General features: G+C 45.9%; 1 protein-coding gene across 1 annotated transcript; it reads right to left on the bottom strand.

The window, feature by feature from the left end:
* Positions 1–18268: 18268 nt before the first annotated feature.
* Positions 18269–21233, bottom strand: LOC140654826 (G-protein coupled receptor 35-like). Its single transcript, XM_072868589.1, has 2 exons — positions 21180–21233; positions 18269–19775 (listed from the first exon to the last, which is right to left on the bottom strand). Exon 2 carries the CDS (start codon positions 19747–19749, stop codon positions 18814–18816), a length of 936 nt encoding a protein of 311 aa, XP_072724690.1. The 5' UTR covers positions 19750–19775; positions 21180–21233; the 3' UTR covers positions 18269–18813.
* Between the last annotated feature and the right edge of the window lie 495 nt (positions 21234–21728).

Genomic DNA, 21728 nt, shown 5'->3' with positions numbered 1-21728 from the left:
TCCACCAAGATGCATGCAATTCTTACAGGTGTTTCCATGGGACATATACAGACTGTATCTTTTGAGGAGCCCTCTGTAAAGGGAAAAATGCGAGGCTGCTGTGTTGATCTCTTAAAACAGAGAAAAGCTTTTGTTTAATGAACATACCATGCTCACTGAGCAGCGGTACTACCAAAGGAAATGGTAGGTGTGCACAAAACTAAGTTTTCAAAGGAAACCACCAGCTAATTTCACAATCATCCAGTAAAAGGAACTAATGGTTAGCAGCCGTGTGGATACAAACCTGGGACCTGAGCTGGGAGACCACATGGCTCCTTGACAGGCCTCCTGAGCACTCAGGCTCTTATGGGTTATAACATCATATTGCAGTGAAATAAGATATTTTGCCGCTCTGTCTCACCACTGCAGCGGGCAGTGTGTGGTTATTACACGCTATTCTTTTTCCTGACACAGGCAGTGATCAGATCAGATCAGAGAGTCATGCTATGCTCACGCATCTACACCATAGAACATAATAATGTGATAAATGGTGTATCTAGATTTATTTTTTTTTCTTAGAAAAACTTTTTTTTCTCAGTCTTTGCATTGCATTCGGTAATGAAACACATAATGAAAATTATTCCCTTTGTATTTTCATCATACCGAGTATTACCTGAGCACTGTTGACTGGACCATCACCATCTTCCATCTGGACTGATGGAAGTCAACAACCATCACTACAGTCTGGCGTGGAGGGACGCCAGTGCAGGAAAGCAGCAGCAGCTGCACTGCACACTTGTGCCTTGCACAGTCATTCCTATACCTTCACTCAGACGGCCCTGCATAAAGGGGTGGGAGCTGCCTCATCTGCAGGGCTTATGCACTCTCAGTGCTACGACTTTCTGAAAGACCCATTTCTGTCGAATGGCTTGGACTGAAAAAGAGCTGACTTATGTTGAAACTGCCTTTTTTCCATTTCCTTTAACCTTTCCTCATCTATCTTTCCCCAGTGTAGGGACTGGTATTTCTGGACAGGAAGCCCTACACACTCAAGCCTATAACTGCAATGGATTAGAGTCAGTGAAAATCACAGGTTGGCCTAGAAGTAACATCTTCCAGATCTGAGATGTGCCCTGTTTAATTAATGCGTGTCATCTTTGCACTCTGGGTTTTTCCCATTTTAACTTATGTATTGACAAGTTGCCACTACCTTTTTATTGTTTTCAGACCAGTGTGTATTCAGCTGTGCATTAATAAGGCTGATCCAGGATGTCTCAAAGGATTGCAGAGAAGCGGGACCAGCTCTGGCCCCTCTCAGTATAGCCAAAATGAATGTTGCTGTCCCAGGGACAAGGCTATTTGAGACATGAGTTGGGGATTGTTTCTCATACTGGTATTGTCTCACCTGGATGATGGCAGTTAGCATGCCCATGGCTCGCATGTTTGCTTAGCTTGGTGTTTTTCTTGAGGTTTCTACAGACTATAGCATGAATTGCTCCATCACAGCCAAGTCTACTGGCAGGGTGCACTTGTCAGTGCAGACTCTCTAGCCTGTGCGCCCTCATCTTGGCACTTAGATCTGAGGGTATGAGAATTGCTGTCAACCTCGCTGCTTCTATAATGTGTCCTGACAGATCCCAGGGTACCAAAGTCTCAACTTGAATCACTAAGTAACTTAACGTGGAGATGCAGTGAGTGCTGCTAAAAAATAGAAAGTGCCCAGGAAGAGCTAGCGAGATGGACAAAAAAAAAAAAGAAAGAATGTTTAAGAAAATCTTTATAGGGATCCCTGCAATTACTTCAAAGACATAGTTCTGAGTGGTTGCCGGTGCTGGTAGAGGAAACGCTACCCGACAGTGCCATCTTGGGGTAGTTTATGTCTGTAAGTTGGATAAGAGGCATCAAGGTGGAACTTGACTTTTCCTTTGTGTGGTGCGCTCTCTCCCCATATGTGTATATATATAAAAAATATATGTGTGTGTGTGTATATTTGTGTGTGTATATATTTTTCTGTGTGTCAATGTCATAATGACTTATTAACATTCATTACGTTGTACATGTGGGTTGCATGCACACTTACTTTATGAGCTTTATTTTGTTCTCATTTCTCCTAATCTGTCCTGGCTGACTGCTTTTTATTTTAATAACACAGTCAGCCTTTGAGAGGGAGAGCTCTGTTTTATGCTGCTGAAAAAATGTCTCTATGTGAAAACATGGCTTTGTCTGTTCTCCCTTGGAAAGGGCAACTGAGCAAATTTATTTATTTATTCCAGTGCAGAAGGGGTCTGTGCCTTGAGAGAACTGGCTATCCTTGAATCTGACATCTGAAGAGGACAGTAATGGAGGTAAGTTCAATCAGCTGTAGCTTGTTTCTTCTTTGATGTAGGTTATCTGCCCTTGCTATCAGCATATGGTTAGTATTTAAAATATAACTGGTGGGTCTTGGTCTCAGGGTCTTGGATGCTGCAATGTGCTGCCAGCCCAGTTGGCTCCCAAGGGGGAAAGGCACTCTGGCTTGTTTTGCTGAGTGTGGAAATTCATCCTCCTTTGTGTGCAGAGAGGTTGTGGTGTTTGAGCCTAATGGTGGCTAGATACTGATTTCCTTCTGATGTATAATGTAAGTCTAGCTGAGTCGATATGGTTGTCTTTGTTCAGGCTACCTGCCATAGCCAAGTGTCTTTACACACAAGTTAGAGTCAATGAATGGCTTTGGAAATAAAACTGCACTTCATTTGAGTATGCTCATGCCACTTACAATGATAACTTTCTAGCTTTCCACTTCAAACCAAGTGCTAGAGATTTATTTGAAATGCTGAAAAGGTCCCTTCACTTTAGCACAGGTGCATTCCTATAAATAGCCTCTATAGAAAAGCCTCATAACATGAAAGGGATCAAGAAAGCAATTTGCAGGAAAGTGAAAAACCTCAAACAGATGAAAGCCTCTCAAATTAACTAATGCTAGAATGGCAGAAACTATCACACAATCAGATGCAGACTTTTTTTTTTTTTTTTTGACAAAGAGAAAAGATAAGATTTAAAAAAAAATCTTAAGGGACAGAAGTATTGGCAAGTAACCTTACCAGGTCACTGAAATATCAGCCTGAGATGACAACTTTTGAATTTCTGTGGACACAGCCTCTGAAAGACCCAGCAATTATCTGAAGCCCAGAGTGGTCCAGCCTGCCTGTAGAGGTGAGGGGTGTGTGTGTGTCTGTCTGTCTGTCTCTGTGGCAGCCAGGATGCTCTGTACTTTAAAAATGCACTTTTATCACTTTGCATCCAGCTAGAGGTGTGTTGGCCTGTGCTAGGTGTGGAGGTCAGACACCAGCGTGGCTGCTTTCAGGGATGAGTCTTGCCATATGTTATGTAGGGTTTTGTTGTGCTGCAGTGTCCTGGGCATGGGGGCCTTTGAGGAGTCAGATAAAGGCCCTGAATGTATGCTGACTAGCCAGCTTTCTTCAAGAAGGACTGCCTCTGTTTTTTATGCTACAAACCAGGATTGTCCTAAGGGACTGCCTTATCTGTTTGGAGTAGGATGAAGGGCACGTGAGCTGAGTGCAAGTGCCAGCCTCTACTAAAAAACCTATTGTGCTGTTATAATAGGCTGTTCTGAATAAACCCCATTTCTTCCTGCATTGGGTGGGAAGGGTGATTGCTAAGACCAGGGTAGTTGTACAGGGATTGTACTGAGGTGGCCGAGAAACTTGTGAAGATAGGTTATCACATAGGAATTTAATTGATTGTTGCCTTGAAGTCTTGTGCTTTTGGACTCCTCACTGATCCCAGGGATTACCTTATATGCATGCATCAAGTGTGACCTGTTTGGCCTTTGCAAAAAGGGGCTTTAGATGTGATGCTGGACTTAAATTTTCTAGGCCAGAGGAAGAAGTTCCTTTGCAAATCATTTCACTGAGCCTAAATCTCCAATTGGGATTGTTCTGGAGCACCTAGATATACAAAGGCAACTGGCCAGATGTGCAGCTATTTCTCCATTTCCACCTGAAATCTGCAGTATTCCTCAAGCAGCAAGGCTTTACACCCCGGATCGCAGCCTGAGTGTCATCTCCCAGCTTGAAAGAGCAAAGCTTCCCTGGAGATGCCTTCAGCTAGTGAGCCAGGGACTTGCAGCCTGCCAGAGTCCGGTCACAACTCAGGTCTTTGCCACTCTGCCAGAATGGGTGCTGGGGGTCTTCTCAGGGTCAGACCCTCTGCTCCCATGGGATGAAGCTGCAGCCTGCAGTGCTGCCAGAGAAGGCCAGCATGATGGAGCCCCACAGAGCTCTGCCTGGGGCCATGGTGGGAGAGGGTTCAGGGCCTCCTCTAGTGCAGAGCAGCAGAGGGCACTTTTGGCCTGGGGGATGTGTTAATCAGTCACTAGTTAAACATAAAGACACAATTTGGTCATCACTTTAGCCCTGACAGAGTTATCCTGTCAGGTGTGGGGTGAAATAGGAGCCACCTGAGAGGCCTCAGGGTGCCTGGGTGTGACATTACGCTGCCTCTCTGCGATGCATGTCGTTCCCCATTGTTTAACAAAAAAAAGTCTTAAACTGAAGTTAATTTAAAACCAAACTGTGTTGCCTCTCAGCTGTGGTATTCTGAAGCATCGCAGCAGTATTGCTTGTGTTTGCATAGCTTGCGGCTTGCAGAGGTGTCTTCCTGATGTCACACAGTGGTGGGTAGAAACGCCTAGCTTTTGCAGCCAGTGGGAAGGGGCTTTACCTTCGTGCTGCCTTTCATAGATCTCTGACAACTTACAGTCGAGAAATTGGTGCATAAAACAGTGTTCTTGCACGAGAGAGCAGTAGTATTTCCAGATTTTTGTGTAGGCTGTCTACTAATAGGGACTACAATGATTCGTAATGGTACAAAGAAAATGGCTGTAGTTTGACTGTATGAACACACTCTTTTAGAATTATATTTCCCTATATTATTATAAGTGTTATGAAAATTACTTTCTCTGTTTGCGGTCTCCTAACCTCAGACTTAACTCTATTTACAACATGATTTGTTGTTGCAGGAATTAGAGAATCTACAAGCCAGTGGAAGTGAAATTAAGTGTTTCAAATGGTGTTGACAAGTTGGATAATTGGTTTGGAAAAGAAATAATCCAATGGGGCATAAAGACATATGCAAAGTTTTGCACATACATAGGAATAGTTGTGAGCACAAATGTGAGATATGGGTGAGCTTGATATGCTGCAGATCTGAAAAAGGGGATCTGGAGCTTAGAGTAGATTGCAAATAGAGTATGACTGGAGATGAAATGGAAGATTATGCTGTTGTAGAAAAAAGTCAACATGATTATGGGGTTTATTAATTGTTTAAGGCTTTAGAAGAACTATATTCAGTCTTGGGTCTTCTCTTAAAAATTAAAGAAAGAAAGAAAAAACCCAGCTCAATCCAAGAGAGAGCCTAGAAAACAGGAGCAAACATAACAAGCTACATCTAAAGTGCAGAAGTAGCTGGGTGTATTTAGAGCACAGATGTTGAAGTGTGGATGGCATAAATAGGTCTTCAAATACATAAATGATAGCTATGAAGGGGAAGGGAATAAATAGTTTGCTATATCCACTGCAGCTGGGAAAAGAAATAATGGATTTACACTGCAGCTGGAAATGATCTGCCTGTAAATTAAAATAAACCTTTCTAATGCTGAAGATACATGAAACTAGAAAAACCCCTTGCTGTGAGGTGTCACTAAAAGCAGGTTAGACAAAATTCTGCTAGTTATAACATGGGTGTACTTGAGCTGGCCTTTCATTAGATGATCTCTTCCTGCCTTTTCTGCAAGTCTGTGCTTTCACATGCAAAAGATTGAGGTGACTTAGAAATCACCTTGGATAATGTGGCAGCTACATATGCGTTAGCATTGAGGGGAGCAGAGAAGACCCTAACTGATTGCACACTTTGAGTTCAAATCAATGTAATCCCAGAGTGGCATAAACTCTTACCTCGGTATGAGTCCTCCTTATTTTCTGCAAGTTGACACTAGCCCTTTACCAGGTGGTATAATCACTAGATTGCTTTACTCCATGGCTAATTTAGCATATATTTGTTCCCTGATCTCAGCAGTGGCCACAGCTGACTGAAAGTTAGGAGTTCCCCCATACATTATTACACTCTATAAAAAGAAACCCAGCAACAAAGAGCTACAAAAAAGGGGGAAAAAAGAAAAAAGGATGTGAAAAGAATTAATGTCATTTTCTTCAGATGCTTCTTTGCCATGCATCGTCTGTAGGCAAGAGTAAGCTTCACTGAAGTAGTCCTTTCTGGGTTATTGGCTGGAAATTGAGGTAAGGGAGCTTGTATCTTATTTCATGTTATAATTTTCAGGAGTTGGCTAAAGGGTATTCTAAGTTTCCCTGCTAATTCTGATATTACAAAAGGTAATATCCATTGCATGGAGCTTTGTCTGGCAAAAGAAGGTAGATCATTTGTATATAATTTTGTATCATTTGACTAAACAATGTCTAAATGTTTTTAAATATTACATTATGCTGTCAAAATCACTAGTGCTGTAAAAGAAAAGGGTAGAAATGCCATCTATCTGCAGTTAATACAGATGACAAACCTGGGGCTTACTACTAATTGTTGGCTAGGCCACTCTTCTAGTTGTCCACAGTTTATTTTATCTGATATGGAAAAGAATCTAGTAAATAGATACCAACAAGATACCTGCTTATCAGTAAAAGAAATGTCTTATTTTTACTGTTTAGGAGAATCACTGTGAGATTCTGCTCTGTTGTACTGAAATTTAATGATGAGAGCTTGCCCCAGTGTGCTGCTTGCATTGCAAGTAAACAGCGGTCAGAGCATTACTTTTAAGTATTGCCCCATCATCTAGCGTTTCTAGTATTTGAGCAGCATCTTCGCTATACCCTCAGATCTAGACCACATGAAGGAGTGTTGTAGGCCCAAGAGCTCTTAGGCAAACGTGTGGGAGAGCCAGGCTTAGAGCTGGGGTGAGCGTTTGGGAAGAGAAAGGTGCAGCAGCAGAGGCTGTATTGGTGCTGGCAGCGTGTGGAGGGCCGATGCCGGCTCAGGGCTGTTGTCAGCAGGGGTCACTGGTTTACAGCGCTGAGAGCTGCCTAAGCCTCAGGGCTGGAGATGCAGCGCTGTGGAAAAGGCACTTTAGTAGCTCACCTGAAAGCTTTCCACTGAGAGCCGTGCTGCATTAGGTTATGGGCAAGTGCAGGCTGCTGTGTGCACTGGGGCCAGGCTCTGCTGTGGGCAGGGGCGGCGGGTGTCTGGCTGTGGGCAGACCGAGGCCAGGCAGGACGGCTGTCTGTCTGGGGCTGTGTTCTTGCACATGGTGTCAAATGCATGTCCTGGCTCATGGCTTGTCACTTTGCTGAGGTGGGTGTCTGGGGTCTTGGGTGTCACAGGTCAAGCCATCGTCTCGGTAGGCTTGGAAACATCACTGCCAGTATTTCCCCCTATTAACTTGTGAAGCCAAGAAAGAAGACTTCTTTTATTTACTTATTTAAAAAAAAAAAACTTATGGACTATGAGATGGAAGCAGGTGTGAAGTGCATTGTCGGGTGTTAACCCTATCAGTATCACTTTAGGCACATACAAAGGATATGATACCACCTCGCTGGTTTGAGTGGTTCATCTTGTGAAGTTGCTTGCCACAAAACACCCTGGGGCCAGGTACTTTTGCAATTCATCGTACTCACCTGTGGCCAAAGCCTCCTGGATCTGGTGGCCCCAGCCCTCTGGAGCCAGTGCTGTTGCCTCTGGCCCGAGCTGCTGCTGATACAGGTGCTAGCTGAGGGCTGCATGCATCACTTCAGCTTGCTGCAGTGGTTTCAGCTGAGAAGAGTAGCCAGGTTAAAATATTACCTTCAAAGTCTTTATCTCCAATAACTCCAACATCCCTGATATCTCTAATAGCATACATGGCCCATATGACTGACAGTAACAGGAAAGTACCATTTTTGTGAGGCTTTTCTTGAGGTACAGCAACATGCCAGGCCTTCCCAAAACTACTCCAGTGTTTCTTTTTCTATGTGCAGGATGTTTTTCATCACAGACCAAAGCTTTTCCAGAAGCCAAACACATAGGTTTTCCTCTCTTCCCCCAACAAAGGGGGAAGTGTGTGGCCAGTTGTAATGATAGCACATGGGAGAGGTGTTACCCTGAGGAAATGGCTGCATCCTTCCAGGAGGATGTCTCCAGAAGGAGAATTGCCCCATGAGCAGGAGTGCTGCAGGAGGAGGGCTGCCCCTGCAGTGAATGCCGGCCCCCAGAGAGGGATGGGGAACTGGGGACTTAGAATCTTCCTGCTTATCACCAAGGGTGGAAACATGTCTGTGAGAATTGTTCTCTTTTTTTAGATTAGCCCTCTGAAGCAGAATGAGAATTCCACTGAAAAATGACATTTCTTGGTTAAGGTTAGTTCCTGCTTCCCATCCCATCACCCATGGAAGCAAGTAGAGTGAGAGCATGAGTATAAAGGCATTTCAGAGGAGCTGAATGCATTTCAAAAGTATCAAAACTGATACTAATAGATGGTTTGCCTCACACCCGTGTTTCTTTTCCCCCTCCCTTTCATTTAACCCCAGCTTGGGTTTCCTTCTCCCCCCAGATCCCATTTGCTTGGCTTTGAGGTGAGCTGAGGTCTCCAAGCTACCTACGTAAACACCTGTGGGAGGGACAAAACTGCTAAAGGGGGATGAGGAAAAGCATTTAGGAAATAAGTTTTCAAGTGATTTTTATCTTCCAGATATGTTAGACATACTGCTGCATGACTGTTTTTAAATGTCTTTGCAGACATCCAAGCAAAGGTGTAAGTTCCCAGGGACTTTCCCTTGGGCAGCCCAGCAGAAGTCTGGCCCAAAACACCTTGTCCTGTTTTCTAAGGTGATTTTCTGCCCTTCCTCTCCCAGGTGTGCTGGAGATTTTGTGGCAGATTTTGGTCAGGTTTCCCTCTAGTGGTTTGACACTTTCTGTGCAGCCCTGTAGTATAAGCATAACTTGGGCCTTTTGGAGTTTCAGAGCAATCTTTAGCTTTGGCAGCTCTAGGTGGGTGCAGGTGTTTTCCATTCAGAGCATTATCCAGCTCAGGATTTACCTGGTGGGCGCTGGCTGCAGTTGGCTCCTTTTGCTCTGCCTGGTGCAATGCTGCACCAAGCTCTGGCAGGTACAGGGACGTGCTGTCTATGCTGTGAAAGCTAAATGTCGATGGTGTGGTTAGATTTTTAATTTTTTAAATAATTTTACAGGTATAAAAAGTGATTCTGTGTGCTCATGGAAGGCAGAAAAGCCCCTGAATGGGCCGTTTTACATAAAGAAGCAATCTCTGGTTTAGGAGGTTCCTAAAATACAGGCTGTAGTAACCTGTGAAACTATCTGGCAGGCTTCCAGCCTGCCACAGTAAGGATGGTCTTCCAGCTTTGCGGTGTAGTGCCAGGGCCCTGCAAATCCAGCCTTCTCTGGGCTCAGGTGCTGCAGATAGACAGCATTGCAGCTGCAGCAAGGACTGGGACAGCATGGAGCGTGCTGGATTTCTGCTTCCTACCAGCCTTACTACAACTGCAAAAAACCTTGTGAGGAGATGACCTGTACTGCAAGAGGCTGATTCCATGCGAGAATCTTCCTCATGGTGCATGGGGAGAGGTGGTGAGTTCATGCACTTGCACTTTTTCTCTGGCTGCCTACAAACAAGACCTCTGTACTGATAGGGGAGCCCAGAGGCTCACAGAAATCTCTAATACTGTGCAGCAGAGTTAAATATGAGCCAAAGGAAGAAGCTCTAGCTACCAGTGACTGAAGACAGTTGTTTTCAAAAGACCCCGAGAGAAGTGTGGGAATGTAACTCCTTCAGATACTTCAAAAGGCAGCTTAGCACAGAGATTAATCACTGTATTGCAAAAAAAAAAAAAGCCTACTTTAAGTCTGGAATTCCCATCTGGAGAATATTTACTAAACCTTCTGGTTCACACAGAACATCTTAGAATCAGGAGTTTAAGAAAATAAAGCAGTTTATAAAAAAAAAAAAAGATATATATAGTAAACTACCCGTGCTCTCTGCTCAGAAATATTAGTCATGGGGAATTCCTAATTTGTCTAGTTTTACAAGCCTAATGCATCAGGAACTAAATTTATTCAGAAACTTTTGTTTTCCCCTCCTGCATGCCGCAGCCACTGCCATTTCTCCATTTCTGTGTCTCTCCTAGATGCTTACTTGCTTTCTGTTCCCCTTACATGCTTTATGTCCCACTGCTACATTTTGTCACCAGCACAGGGAAGAAAGCAGAAAAAGGGAGTATTTTGTCTCTACACTGACTGATGTGTTATTTACTTTTCAACTGGAGACTGAGGGTTTTGTTCACAATGTTTCTTCTCAAATCAGGATTTTAGAAATGATAGAGAATGACTCATGGAGACTTTTTCTTCAGCTGTTGTCTTAAAATGAATCTTCAAATATTTTCTTCTTCCTTCCTTTTTTTTGTGACAGCTTTCTGGTCGATTGACCTTCCCTAAGTTACTGACATCTAGGGTTTGTTGCTCTTGTATGGGTCACTTACTGAGTCAGATCTGCTAGAAATCATTTAATGGTGTAGGCTTTGCTGATCAGAGACAGGCTACTCTGGCACAAGGTGGAGAAGCAAAAGGTCAGATGAGGAAGGTGAAAGATGGTTCCTCCTGCATTTTGCAGGTCGGTGCCAAGTTATCTATGGAGCTTGGTAATAAAATGGGTTAGTGAGGGATGCTGATGCAGAGGGGGAGGACCTGGCTCCTGGGGCTAGGGACTTTCTCCTGCTGGGCTTGTCACTCCTGCACGGACAGGTTGGAAGAGCAGACCTTGAATAATCATTGCTCCATTTGGGGAAGAGTATTGCTGGTTGGGGTCTACTAGCCACTCACCTTCCTCCCTTAGCTTTCTTCTTTTCAGTCATGAAACTTTTTCTTCTTTTCTATCAGATCATTTTTGCTGTAGTTGATAACACACCAAAAAATGCCCTGGGCAAGGATGACTGGCCCATACTGGGGCTGGATGCTCAGCACTGGTCAGGATAACTCAGAGTGGCAGCAACCAGCTCTGGCCACCAGAATGTGCCCCTATGACTGCTGGAAAGGCTGAGCTGCTTCTGGGGTCATTTACAGGAGAAGATGACAATAAAAAAAGGAGGAAAAAAAAAATGCCCAAGATCTGGAAAGGATGAGTCCAAATGGTTGGTGGAAATAGTGGCATGTTTTCTAAGGCATACCTCTTACCTCCCTGTTTGGTGGCCATATCTCTGCACACCCAAGAATTTGTCACACGAGTCACCTTTTCTATGGCCAGTAGTTTGGTTAGTTTGCTTGTTGTTGAGGTTTTTTAGTTTTCTGTGTTGTTTGGGGTTTTGTTTGTTTGGTTTTTTTCTTTTTTCTTTTTTTTTCTTTCTTTACCTCTTCTCCTTGTGTTTATGGAAATTCTTGTGGTGCATGTGCTTCCTCACAGAGAACTGCATTGGGTACCCTCAGGCTGGGTTGGGGATATCACAAGGCTTCTGGAAAAAGCTTGCCCTGCAGGCCTGAGACCTTCCCTGCCTCCTCCAGCCATGGTAGCCTGTCCTCTTTCATCACCTCACTGCGGTCATGTCCAGCCTTTCCCAGGGGAGGGGAAACCTATTGTTTTTGCAGCTGATGGCAGGGGAGGCTGGGTGCTTTGCTGAGCAGCTGGATCCTGTGTGGCTGTTCACAGGCCGGCCAGCCCAGCATACTGCGGTGGCATTGGACAGTCAGAGACTTTGGGTGATCCTGCAAAGCACTGGGTTTTGCTGAGGACAAGAGCCACCTGAGGAAGGAAAGCCTCCAAGAGGTAAAAAGAAAGCAGGGCTGTACAGCACAGTTCACTCTCTGGAAAGGGTAATTGCTAATACAGCAATTTCTAAAGCTAGATTTTTCATGTGGGTCTTGTACCCCCATTTCTTTCCTTTGTCACAGCAATATGAGGCATAAAGGCAGTTTCCAGTTGCAGCAGGATCCTGGGGCAGGCTGGGCATGGGGAGGAGCGCTGGGGTGGGGGATTCCCATGCCAGAGAGTCTGGAGGAGGAAGGGGAGGTATATGCACACCTCCTGGAGCCAAGGGAGGGCACTTCTTGCATCACAGATGGGCCTGAAAGACTCCTAGAGCTCCCCTGCACATCCCACCATGGAGGAGAGGTTTGTGGGATGCCTCCAGTGCAGATTCAGGTACAAACTGCACAGGGGGAGAGGACAGGCCAATCCTTGTGCTGGGGACAGGGCTTGCAAACCGGCACCATCAGCGCCAAAAGCAATGGAGCAAAGAAGGGCTGTTTTGTTGCAGTTGTGTGCTCTGCACCAGGAAGCTGCGTGTCCCCGTTGCTCCTCTGACACAGGCAGAAACCTTCGCACTATCGGGGCGTTTGCCAGCACTATGGGGGAGGTTTTAAGTGCACAAAAAGAAGCTCTTGTGATTTATCTCTTCTGTATATGCCGACTGATGTGCTGTGCCTTTGTGCAGCTGGAAATTGAAGAAACTTGGCCAAGCACAAAAGTGATGCATGCTCTTTAGCCCCTGGCTTACACAGCCTTATCTGAAAGCAGAAGAGCAATTCCTCCTTTGGTCACTTTTACCAAAAAAATCCCACCATTTTAAGAAGTTAAATAGGGAAATGTTTCAAGGGAAACTGGAGTAAGATGTGAGGGATTTGTGTGTTTATGAGGATGAGGAAAGTGTTGAAATACACCAGTGGAAATAAATCAGCCTGGGGTTTACTGGCAAAAAATAAAGCCAATGTGAATTAACCAAAACCCAGAAATATGCTGGATTTCGTAACTGGTTTCAGTATTGTCACCTCAAATCTGCTTCACAATGATCGTGTACATAAATTGTCACCAGCAGCACAGTCTGAACCTGGGGTATGCCTTTAAATGCAAAATCTGGGAAACCCCTTTTTGAAATGGAGTGCTTTTTCTGCTGTGCTCTCATCTCCATGGGAGGCCTTTTCTCTCTCTCTTTTTTTTTTTTTTTTTTTTTAAATTCTATTTTATTCTTTTGAAAATCAGTGGGGGATGCTGCCTGGTTAGGATCCCTGTCCCAGGCAGGCAGGTGGTGGGATCCACTTCACTTTTGCTGGGGGAAGGCAGCGGGTGTCCAGGGAGGTGGGTGCTGGGGTGGCCCTGCCCTGGGCAGCCCAGCAGGAGGTGAGCACTTGGATGCAGGGGAGTGCATTGCCTCCAAAGGAGCTTTTTGGCAGGGCCTCTGTTTCCTAGATTGTGCTTTACCTAGCCAGGAAGTTGGTCAAGAATCTGCCTCTACTGAGACCTCCCTGCTGGGATTGAAATAGCTCTGAGGTCCCTGATGTGAGAGGTTAGAACAGAAGAATCTTAAAAAAAAAACAAAACAAAGAAACCCCAAACATTCACACCTAGAGCAGTGCTGCTGTATTTGAGCTCCCCTGTCCCTTCTGCCAGAGCTGGGACTGCTGCAGACCACCATCCCTCCAGGAGGCCGGAGGTGAGATCCTGCCTCGCTGCTCTCTGCCTACTGAAAATATCACCTGCTGTTCCAAAAGGGACAAAATCCACCACTTGGGTCCAGCCAGCTGGTAAAAGAGAAAAATTCCAGGTATGTTATTAAAGTCAGATATGTCTTTTATCATTGCACAGTTTATTGCACCTTTGAAATTTTTCAAAGTTCTGTTTCTTTAAAAACAAAACAGAAGCCAAAACCTATCCCCTCTCTAAAATTGCTAAAACACTGTGAATACAGCCATGTCACTTGAGATGGAAACGTGTAACTGCAGTGGCAGAGAGCAAAGATCCCAGTGATGGTGAAGGGCCACGGCTGGCGGGTGTGCTCCTCCCAGGCACAGACCTCATTCTGGCCCCCTGAGCGCAGGGTGGCACTGCCAGGGTCTGCTCGGGACATGTTAAATGCTGCTTAAGTCTGATATGGTCAGTACCCAGAACATGAAAGGGAGCAGCCTTGAAGTGATAAAATAAAGGGCTTAATTCTTCATAATTACTCAGTTGCCATTGGGATAATACAAAAGTATTGAACATCAGCTGCATATTCTTCCATTCACCAGAATAATAGCAAGGAAAGGAAGTGAGCAGCAGTAAAAGATCCAATTTACCATTAAATTATAGCTTAAACAAGAATCTCTTCATTCCTCACCTTCTTCTGCCTGCGCTGCCCTGCCCGCAGTGGCTAGCGAGCAATTGTCCATTGCTGCCTCTCTGCTGCGAAACCAGAATAGATTATGCAGTCCCCTTCCTTCCATCACCTGGGGCTCTTCTCGGAAGAAAATATTGAATAACCTTTGTGACAGGCAGAAGTGTAAATGTGTTAGCTTAAGGAGGTCGCAAAATAGCTGCGGCAACGCAGAGGAGCTGTGACCCACATGGGGTGTGCATGATGGTGTCCTACCCTTCTGAAATGTGACATCTCTGTGGTGGAGACATAATGCAGAGTCTCTCTGCTGGGGCACTGAGAAAAGCTGGTCCTTTGGTCCCTGGTCAGTGCAATGTGACTTCTAGTAGAAGTGTGATGTTTCTGGCGCCCATTTTTATGTAGCAACATAGGGCAAGGGTTAAAAAAGTGCGGGCTGTGGCACCCACCAAGGGCAAGAGACCGACAGACTTGCTGTTGCAATTTTGAGGCTGATAAAAGTGAGGCTTGAAATATCTGTGCCAAATTTTTACCAAACCAAAGCAGCGAGCCTGGCTTGAAAGCCAAGGCCAGAAAGGCAGAAGTATGAAGTGTTCATCTTGGCAGAAAAATGTCAGCAGACAAAAGTGAAATGGGAGTTTTGAAGTTAATAAAGCTACTGGCAGACTGCTGCCAGGGTTTCTGATGGACAGGGTTGCAGATGCTGCAGCCTTTTAGCACCTTTGAGGATGAGGAGTGCGTGGTGTCAGACTCTGTCCCCAGCTGGTGCGTGCAGTGCCCACACGGGACAGCTTATCCTGTTGGAGTGACTCAGTGATGTTTCTGAGCCTTCATGCAGAAACTGAGAGACATAGGAATGCTTCATCTCAAGCTAATGATAATGAACCACCCTGATTTTCACTTCCCCAGAAGTGCCCTCTTTTTCTGTCTTCGATGAAAGCATCTTTGAAGTATGTCACAGTTTTTTGGTGACAGCTTTCACACTTTCCCCCCGCAGCTGACATTTCAGATGAACTATCATTTTTTGGTCAGCTGCCCTGGTTCAGTACTTGGCAGCAGGGTTCAGTTAAGATATGACAGCAACAGCAAATGGCGAGCCCCAAGCAAGAAAACTGGTGTGAGACATAACCAGACCTCTGTAAGCAACAGCATGAAAGTTAGAGGGAGGTTTGGATGTGTTCCTACGCTCTGTGTGTGTCCCACCTGTGCAGCCACCTCCAGTGCACTGCGGCAGCTCCACTCGTGCTTTCAAGTGATCCGTTTTTTGTAGCAAGTCCATTCAGTGCTTGTGAAGGGTATCAAACTGGCTGCGTCCATCTCTGTTGTCAGTTCGTAAAATTAGAATTAATATAATGTAGGAAATGCCAGTGCAAGATGTTTTGTGCCTACCTGTGTCCTGCAGCTGCTGGGAGGGCAGTGTGGCTTGATGAGGGCAGGATGTGGTCATGCATGGTGGGAGATACCTGCTTCGGCCAGCCTGCGAGGTGTAGGTTCCAGCTCTCTTCACACATGTACCCTCATCACTTGGAAAGTGTGAGGTTGATGTTGTCCAGACTTGGCTCCAGAGAAATCTGGGAAGTCTGGAAGACAGAGCTCCTCCTGTGCTAAGAAGGTTAAGTTGTACATATTCAAAAGCTTGGTAGATGTTATGAGATAGCTAGGTTTTTGCAGCAAGATCAAAGCAAGCAGGCAAGGCCTGCTCCACCTGGATAGTTATGGTCTGTCTGTGCATGGGGTGGGGGCTGTCTGCCTTCCAGGCGGCGGTGGAAGAATCCATATCTTGTTGTCAAGTGCTCAGATCCCCACTTCTCTCCCAGAGGTTGCTGAGTCCACCAGAAATGTCTACTACTGTAGATTGCTGCTGCCTCTCCTCACTGCTTAATTCATCCCTTAGCTCTTCCCTCAGCTTACCGAAGAAGAGCATACAGCTCTACTCTGTATGGTGTGGGAGAGCTTGGCCAGATGAGTTATGAACTTAGAGGACTCTCCTTCTACTAAATCAACTCAAAAGCTCCAGGTGGAAAAAGCGCAAAAAAAAAAAAAGGAGTAAACAGAACAGCATAATCCAGTTTTCTTGCTGGGGAGCTGGCAGGAGTTTCTTGGCCTATGTGCCACATATTTCAGCCCCAGCACATTTGAATCCCTGACTGCCCTGTACTTGGATAGACCCTGCTCAAATGGTGAAGAACAGAGGTTTTGGTCCTGTGTCAAAGGGATAGTTTATCACATATCTTTTCTGAGAGTGAAACATGCTTTCCTGCCTCTTTGCCCTTGTTAGCCAGCTGCTCCTGAGCAGTCATTAGGAGCAGCTGCAGTCCTGCTCAGAGCTGCTGCGGAGGCCAGCTGTGGCAGTGAGGACCATCCCTGCATGCCCTGCCCAGCACCATCCTGGCACAGCTGGGTGACTGTCTCCTCCACAGCCCCTCTGATGCTCCCTCCCTCTCCAAAACCCAGTAAGCACCTGAGGACTTACTGCTGTACAGGGGCTTTGGTGTGAAGTTTCTGTGGTGAGAAAGTTTGGCTGTCTTTGGCCAAGCGTTCACGGTGTGTATTTCTGGGTGAACAGCTGCTAGAGGAAGGGGCATTACTTGGAGTGAGACAGCTTAGCAGAATCTGCTCGGAAATGCTTTGTTTGTAGGCATCTCTGTATCTCCTCCACCCATTTAATTAGCGGTTACTGGAGGAAAAATATTTTTTTCCTGTGCATCTAAAATAGCAGTTTGGTTTGTGCAAAGCTTTCACCTCTGAAGAGCTCTCACCCATGTTGGTGAGACTGGAGGTGTAGAAAAAACACACTGGCAATCAGATAATCTTTCAAATCACTGTGCTGTCAGCACACAAATCCCATACCGGGGAGGAAATCTTAAAGGTATGTTTAGCCTTATTTGAGAGTAGCCCATCAAATTAAAGTCACAAAGGTGCATATGTTACTACAGCGATGCCGGACACCCATTGTCACACAGGGCTGGGGAAGGCAAAGTGTGAGCCCTGCTGTGCTGGGCTGAGCAGCATGAAATCACTGTAAGGGCTGTGCCACACCTTGGGCTGAGCTGCGAGGAGATATCCATCTCTGCATGCACAGCGTCATTTGTTGCTGCTTTGAGCTTTTCAAAGAAAATGTAGGGGTAGAACAGGGGAGAAACCAATCTCCTTAAAAGGTCTTCTTTGCAACCAGAGCCTCTCCTACTCCCCCTCCCCATTGTGCAGTGAACAAAGGCCAGATCCTGCTCTCAGATTTTGGTGACAACAGAGCAGATATTCCCATTTCTGCCTGAATCTCTGGCAAGCACGGTGAGAAGCCTATGTCCCCTTGAGAAGCCTGTGTCCCCTTGAGAAGCTGTCAGGGCTTTGCTACTATCCTGTGCATGTGGCGTGGGCTTTGCTGGGCAGGTGGATGGAGGGCTCTGCTCAGCAGTTGCCTGCAGCAAGGTCTCTCTTTAAGGGGTTTCTTCCTTTTGGCATGTGCCTTGAGCAGGAGGAGATGCAAAGGCCAAGCTGGAAGTGAGGCTGTAAGGCTGCTGAGGTGGCAGCAGGGTTTGGCCCAGCACATGCAGGCAGATGAAAGCCCAGCCTGGGGTCAGGAAACATGGGTGGAGGTATGTGCCTGGTATGTCCCATCCTGGGGCACGTGGGTGCTGTCTGAGCATCATTACAAAGGGGCTAGTTAGTGGTTTTACCTGCTTAGCTGTTTGTGGGTAAGTGCATCGCAGGGTGGCAGGCACTGTTCTGCTTTTGAAAATCCCAGTCTCCGTTGCAGCTTATACCCCCTGTCCCTTGCTTGGACAGCTAGGGACATGAGCTGTCCCTTTTGGGGACAGACAGCAGAACAGGTCCCGTACCACCCAGTCCCCTGCCTTTTCCATTTAATTCATTAAGAGACTACACTCTGTGCCAGTAACACGACTTTATTTATATTGGATGCTTTGGAACAACTCACTGCCACTTTCATAGACAGTCCTTTACATTATAAGGTTGAATAGACCGCTAATACAGAGTTCTTATTCTATTGCACCACCCCAGCTCTTTGGGTAGTAGCTTCAATGCTATATGACTCAAATGCTTTTGATGTAAAGTTTTTCCCCAGTACAAGCAATTGCAATTTCTTCTGACCTTGTATGGCAATTGATTACCATTTTGTAGCCGTTATGTAGTATGAATGGTGCTGTAAACTTGTCTAAAGCAGGCTAAATCTGCCTCTGCTACTGTGATGGCATGTTATTACTAACTTAAAAACAGGACATTTGTGACTTATAAGAACATCCTCCTTTTTCTGCAGTGGTTTCCCTTTGACTTTTTTTTTCTGTTTGGATATTAGGAATAATCTCTGTTTCTTTGTCACAGCTACAGCTGCATAAAAACTGATCCAAGGTGAGGAGGAGGGACAAAAATCCCCTTTACCACCAGCTGTACTTGTTTTGGGTTTTCTGGGAAAATGTAAGACAGTTTTTGCAGGGGAAAGCTATCATTTTACTCAAATTTGCATAAGACAGGGAATTATCAGTGGCAACCTAGATCATTACATCAGGATCTGGACTGCTGTGGTTGTCTGAATCAGGGCTAATTTTCATGTGTCTGAGTCCTTCCCATTAGCAGAAAGTCCTTCCATCCCACTCACACAAAAAGAAAGTGTGAAAGCCGGCTATTGAGTCCCAGTTGAACTTGAACATAGCAAGTAAAAAACATGTGCTGTATGTGTTTTGCACTAATGTGTTATGCATGGGAGCTGAATTTCAGCTTCTTCACTGGCTTCAGATTTGGACTTTGCTAGCTTGGGAGATGCTTCCTTAAATTCCTTGTTGACAAAGTAGTAACAAATAGCATCCAGGCAGCAGTTTGTGCTTGCAAGGACTGAGGCGAGGTGAACAAAATTATTAACCCTTTGTATTGCAGAGCAGTTGGAGCCGATGGAGTCCATTATAAAGCGAAGGAGATGCCCAAGGTAAAGAGGTAAAAAGCATATGATGAACACAGCCATGTTTGCAGACACAATGTAGACGGCCTTCCTGATTAACTTTTCCTTGTGACAGTTTTCATTCTTCTTTCTCAGGAGTTCTGCAATGACTTGTATGGAGCAATAACTCAAGATGATCAATGGTATGAAAAACCCTATAATAATAGCACACAGTGTGATCACTGAGGGCTTAACGGAAGATTTTTCAAAGCAAAGTTCATCTTGTCCACGGTCCTCTAACTTTTTAATGAGGGTCATCACACAGATGATGACTATCCAAAGAAATCCAGAGGCAAAAGCTGCCTTCAGCGGTGACCTCAGCACCTTGGCTCTCAAAGGGTACTTGATTGCAAGGTATCTATCAGCTGCTACGATAGTGATGATACTGATGCTCATTAAGCGGTTTATGAAATAGCCACCTTCCAGAACCAGGCACCATCTACCTACCTTCAGCTGATGCAACTGGGTTAAAGTTTTAAAAGGCAAAGTAAAGAGCAGCAAGCAGTCAGCCACAGCCAAGTTGACCATGTATACTCTGGTTTCTGTCCATTTGCCGAGTTTGCAGCAGAACACCCACAGTGCCAACACATTCAGCAAAATGCCCAAAAGCAAAACTGGGATGTAAACACACAGCTGGACCAGTGGAAAGCTTTCATAGGCTGTGATATTGCAGCTGCTGAGGTTCATTTTGGGGGTATTAAGAGGCACAGTTCCTGCAAAAGCAGATTAAACCTTTTACAAGCTAGATTCTTGACTGAATTGGTGATTAATTTAGATAGTTCAGGGCTTTACCAACAGTGAAAACCAGACTGTGGAGGTGACACTGCAGAGCAGAGCTGGCTGTAGGGTACCTAGTGGGAAGGGGAGGGAGCAGGACATGAGACTGATCAGTTGTGGAAGAGAGAAAAGCGCAGGTTCTCGCTGGGTCCCATGCGGGGAAGACTGCTTGCAGAGAGCAGCAGGGGAAAATGCTTGGGCCTCTGTTTTGGGCCAGACTCGGATAAGGCAGCAGCAGGTCTCCTGCAGCTAGGAGTTATGTAAGCTGTTCCAACCATCTGATAATGGAAGGGGATGTCTAAACCCAGCTCTCTATCCCTTCCCTTATAGTGGTGCTCAGGAGAAGCCAGCCAGCATCCTCACAGCTCAAAATGCTCTGGAATATGTGCAGCAGAAGGACAGCTGTCCTCTCCTTCAGTCCTGACCTGTCTCTGCATCGCTTCTCATTACTGATAAGAGCAATTATTAGTACATCTCTCATTAGTTTTAGTGGCCATTGATTCCTGTACTCAGTGGTAGCATCTAGTGGTCTACAGCAAGAATCGGAGTACTGGGGTCTGCATGCTGCTTTTCAAGGATCGTGAAAGTTGGTTTTCATCTCAGAAGTATTAGAGCAATCTGCCACAATTCCAGGACAAAAAACCCCACCAATGCCATGGCAAGAAATATGACCAGCAGCCACGTGGAATAGAGAGATGAGCTGCATCTGGTCTAGTGGGTGGTTTTATCCCCCACTAGATGGATCTCAGGGCAATATTGCTGTTTGCCCTCCTGCTTTGGAGGAGTTAATGCAGGATTATATTCCAGGTGCAACTGTTCATGGACAGAAAAGATCTGGGAGGTCTGAGATGTCTTTGGATTTTCCCTGCAAGGGGAACATGGCTCCACAGGTACAGGTTCCCAGGGCTTGAAAGCATCCTGAGTCAGCAAACCATAGGGCAGTGCTGCAGCATCTACATGCATCTGCAGCTCTTGGCTAGCTTTGAAAATCATGCTGCTGGGGAATCATGCCGGGAGACCTCTTCGGAGGTGAGGGAATGTGCTACAGCCGATAACTGCAGCAGCTCTGTGCTTTGGACATGAGGAATGAGTTATGAGCCCAGAAGATATAAGGGTAGATCATAACAGACAACAGGGAGATCTAGCAAGGGCTGAGACAGCCCTTAAGCATCCAAAACATGTCTAATGTGGCCAATATCAAAATGAGCCTTTGAAAATACACAGGCTCCAGCCCTCTCTCAGTTTTTCTACCACCATTTTGGTGTCCCACCGTGGCTGGGGAAAGGCAGTGCCTTGCAGAGCTCAAATAACCAGGTCAGCAAATAGCCAGGAGGAATTACCTGCTCGCTCGCTGTCCTTGGAAAGAGTGAACGTTCTTCCAGAGCAGCTGCAGTGCGGCGTGCAGGCACGATGAGCTCTCCTAGGGGTGCTCCTGGCATGTGACCAGCGAGGTGTCCTGCGATGACCATTTGCTGGTGGCTGTGACAGCAGCAACGCTGGTGGAGGAAGCACCCCCGCCCCTCCTCAATGCATTTCCCCGGGGTTGAGCTTCCTCTGTCACCACTAGCATGGCTCATACCACCCCCTGTTGACTAAGGAGCCTCCAATAGCCCTGCAGTGAGGTGAAACACTCATCTGCCATGCAGTCCTGCAGCAGTTCCTCTGGTGATGGAACAGCTTTGGGTTTTTCCTTTGATTTACCTTCCAGTGCCTGATGTCTCACAGGGCAATGCCTGTTGACCTTCCTCACCCAACAGGCTGTGCACATTGCTTGGAGGGGACCTGTTGCCCTGGAGGGTCCTGAGGTCTTCTCTCTGCCTTCTAGACTGCTACTCCTGCTGGGGCTGGAGCAGGAACTGCCACCTGCTGTCACACTGCTGAGCCCCAGG

This window comes from Ciconia boyciana, chromosome 7 (genome assembly GCF_034638445.1).
Source record: "Ciconia boyciana chromosome 7, ASM3463844v1, whole genome shotgun sequence".
In the NCBI taxonomy this organism is placed as follows: domain Eukaryota; kingdom Metazoa; phylum Chordata; class Aves; order Ciconiiformes; family Ciconiidae; genus Ciconia; species Ciconia boyciana.
The sequence above is the reverse complement of the archived record's forward strand: the minus strand, read 5'-3'. Positions and strand labels throughout refer to the sequence as shown.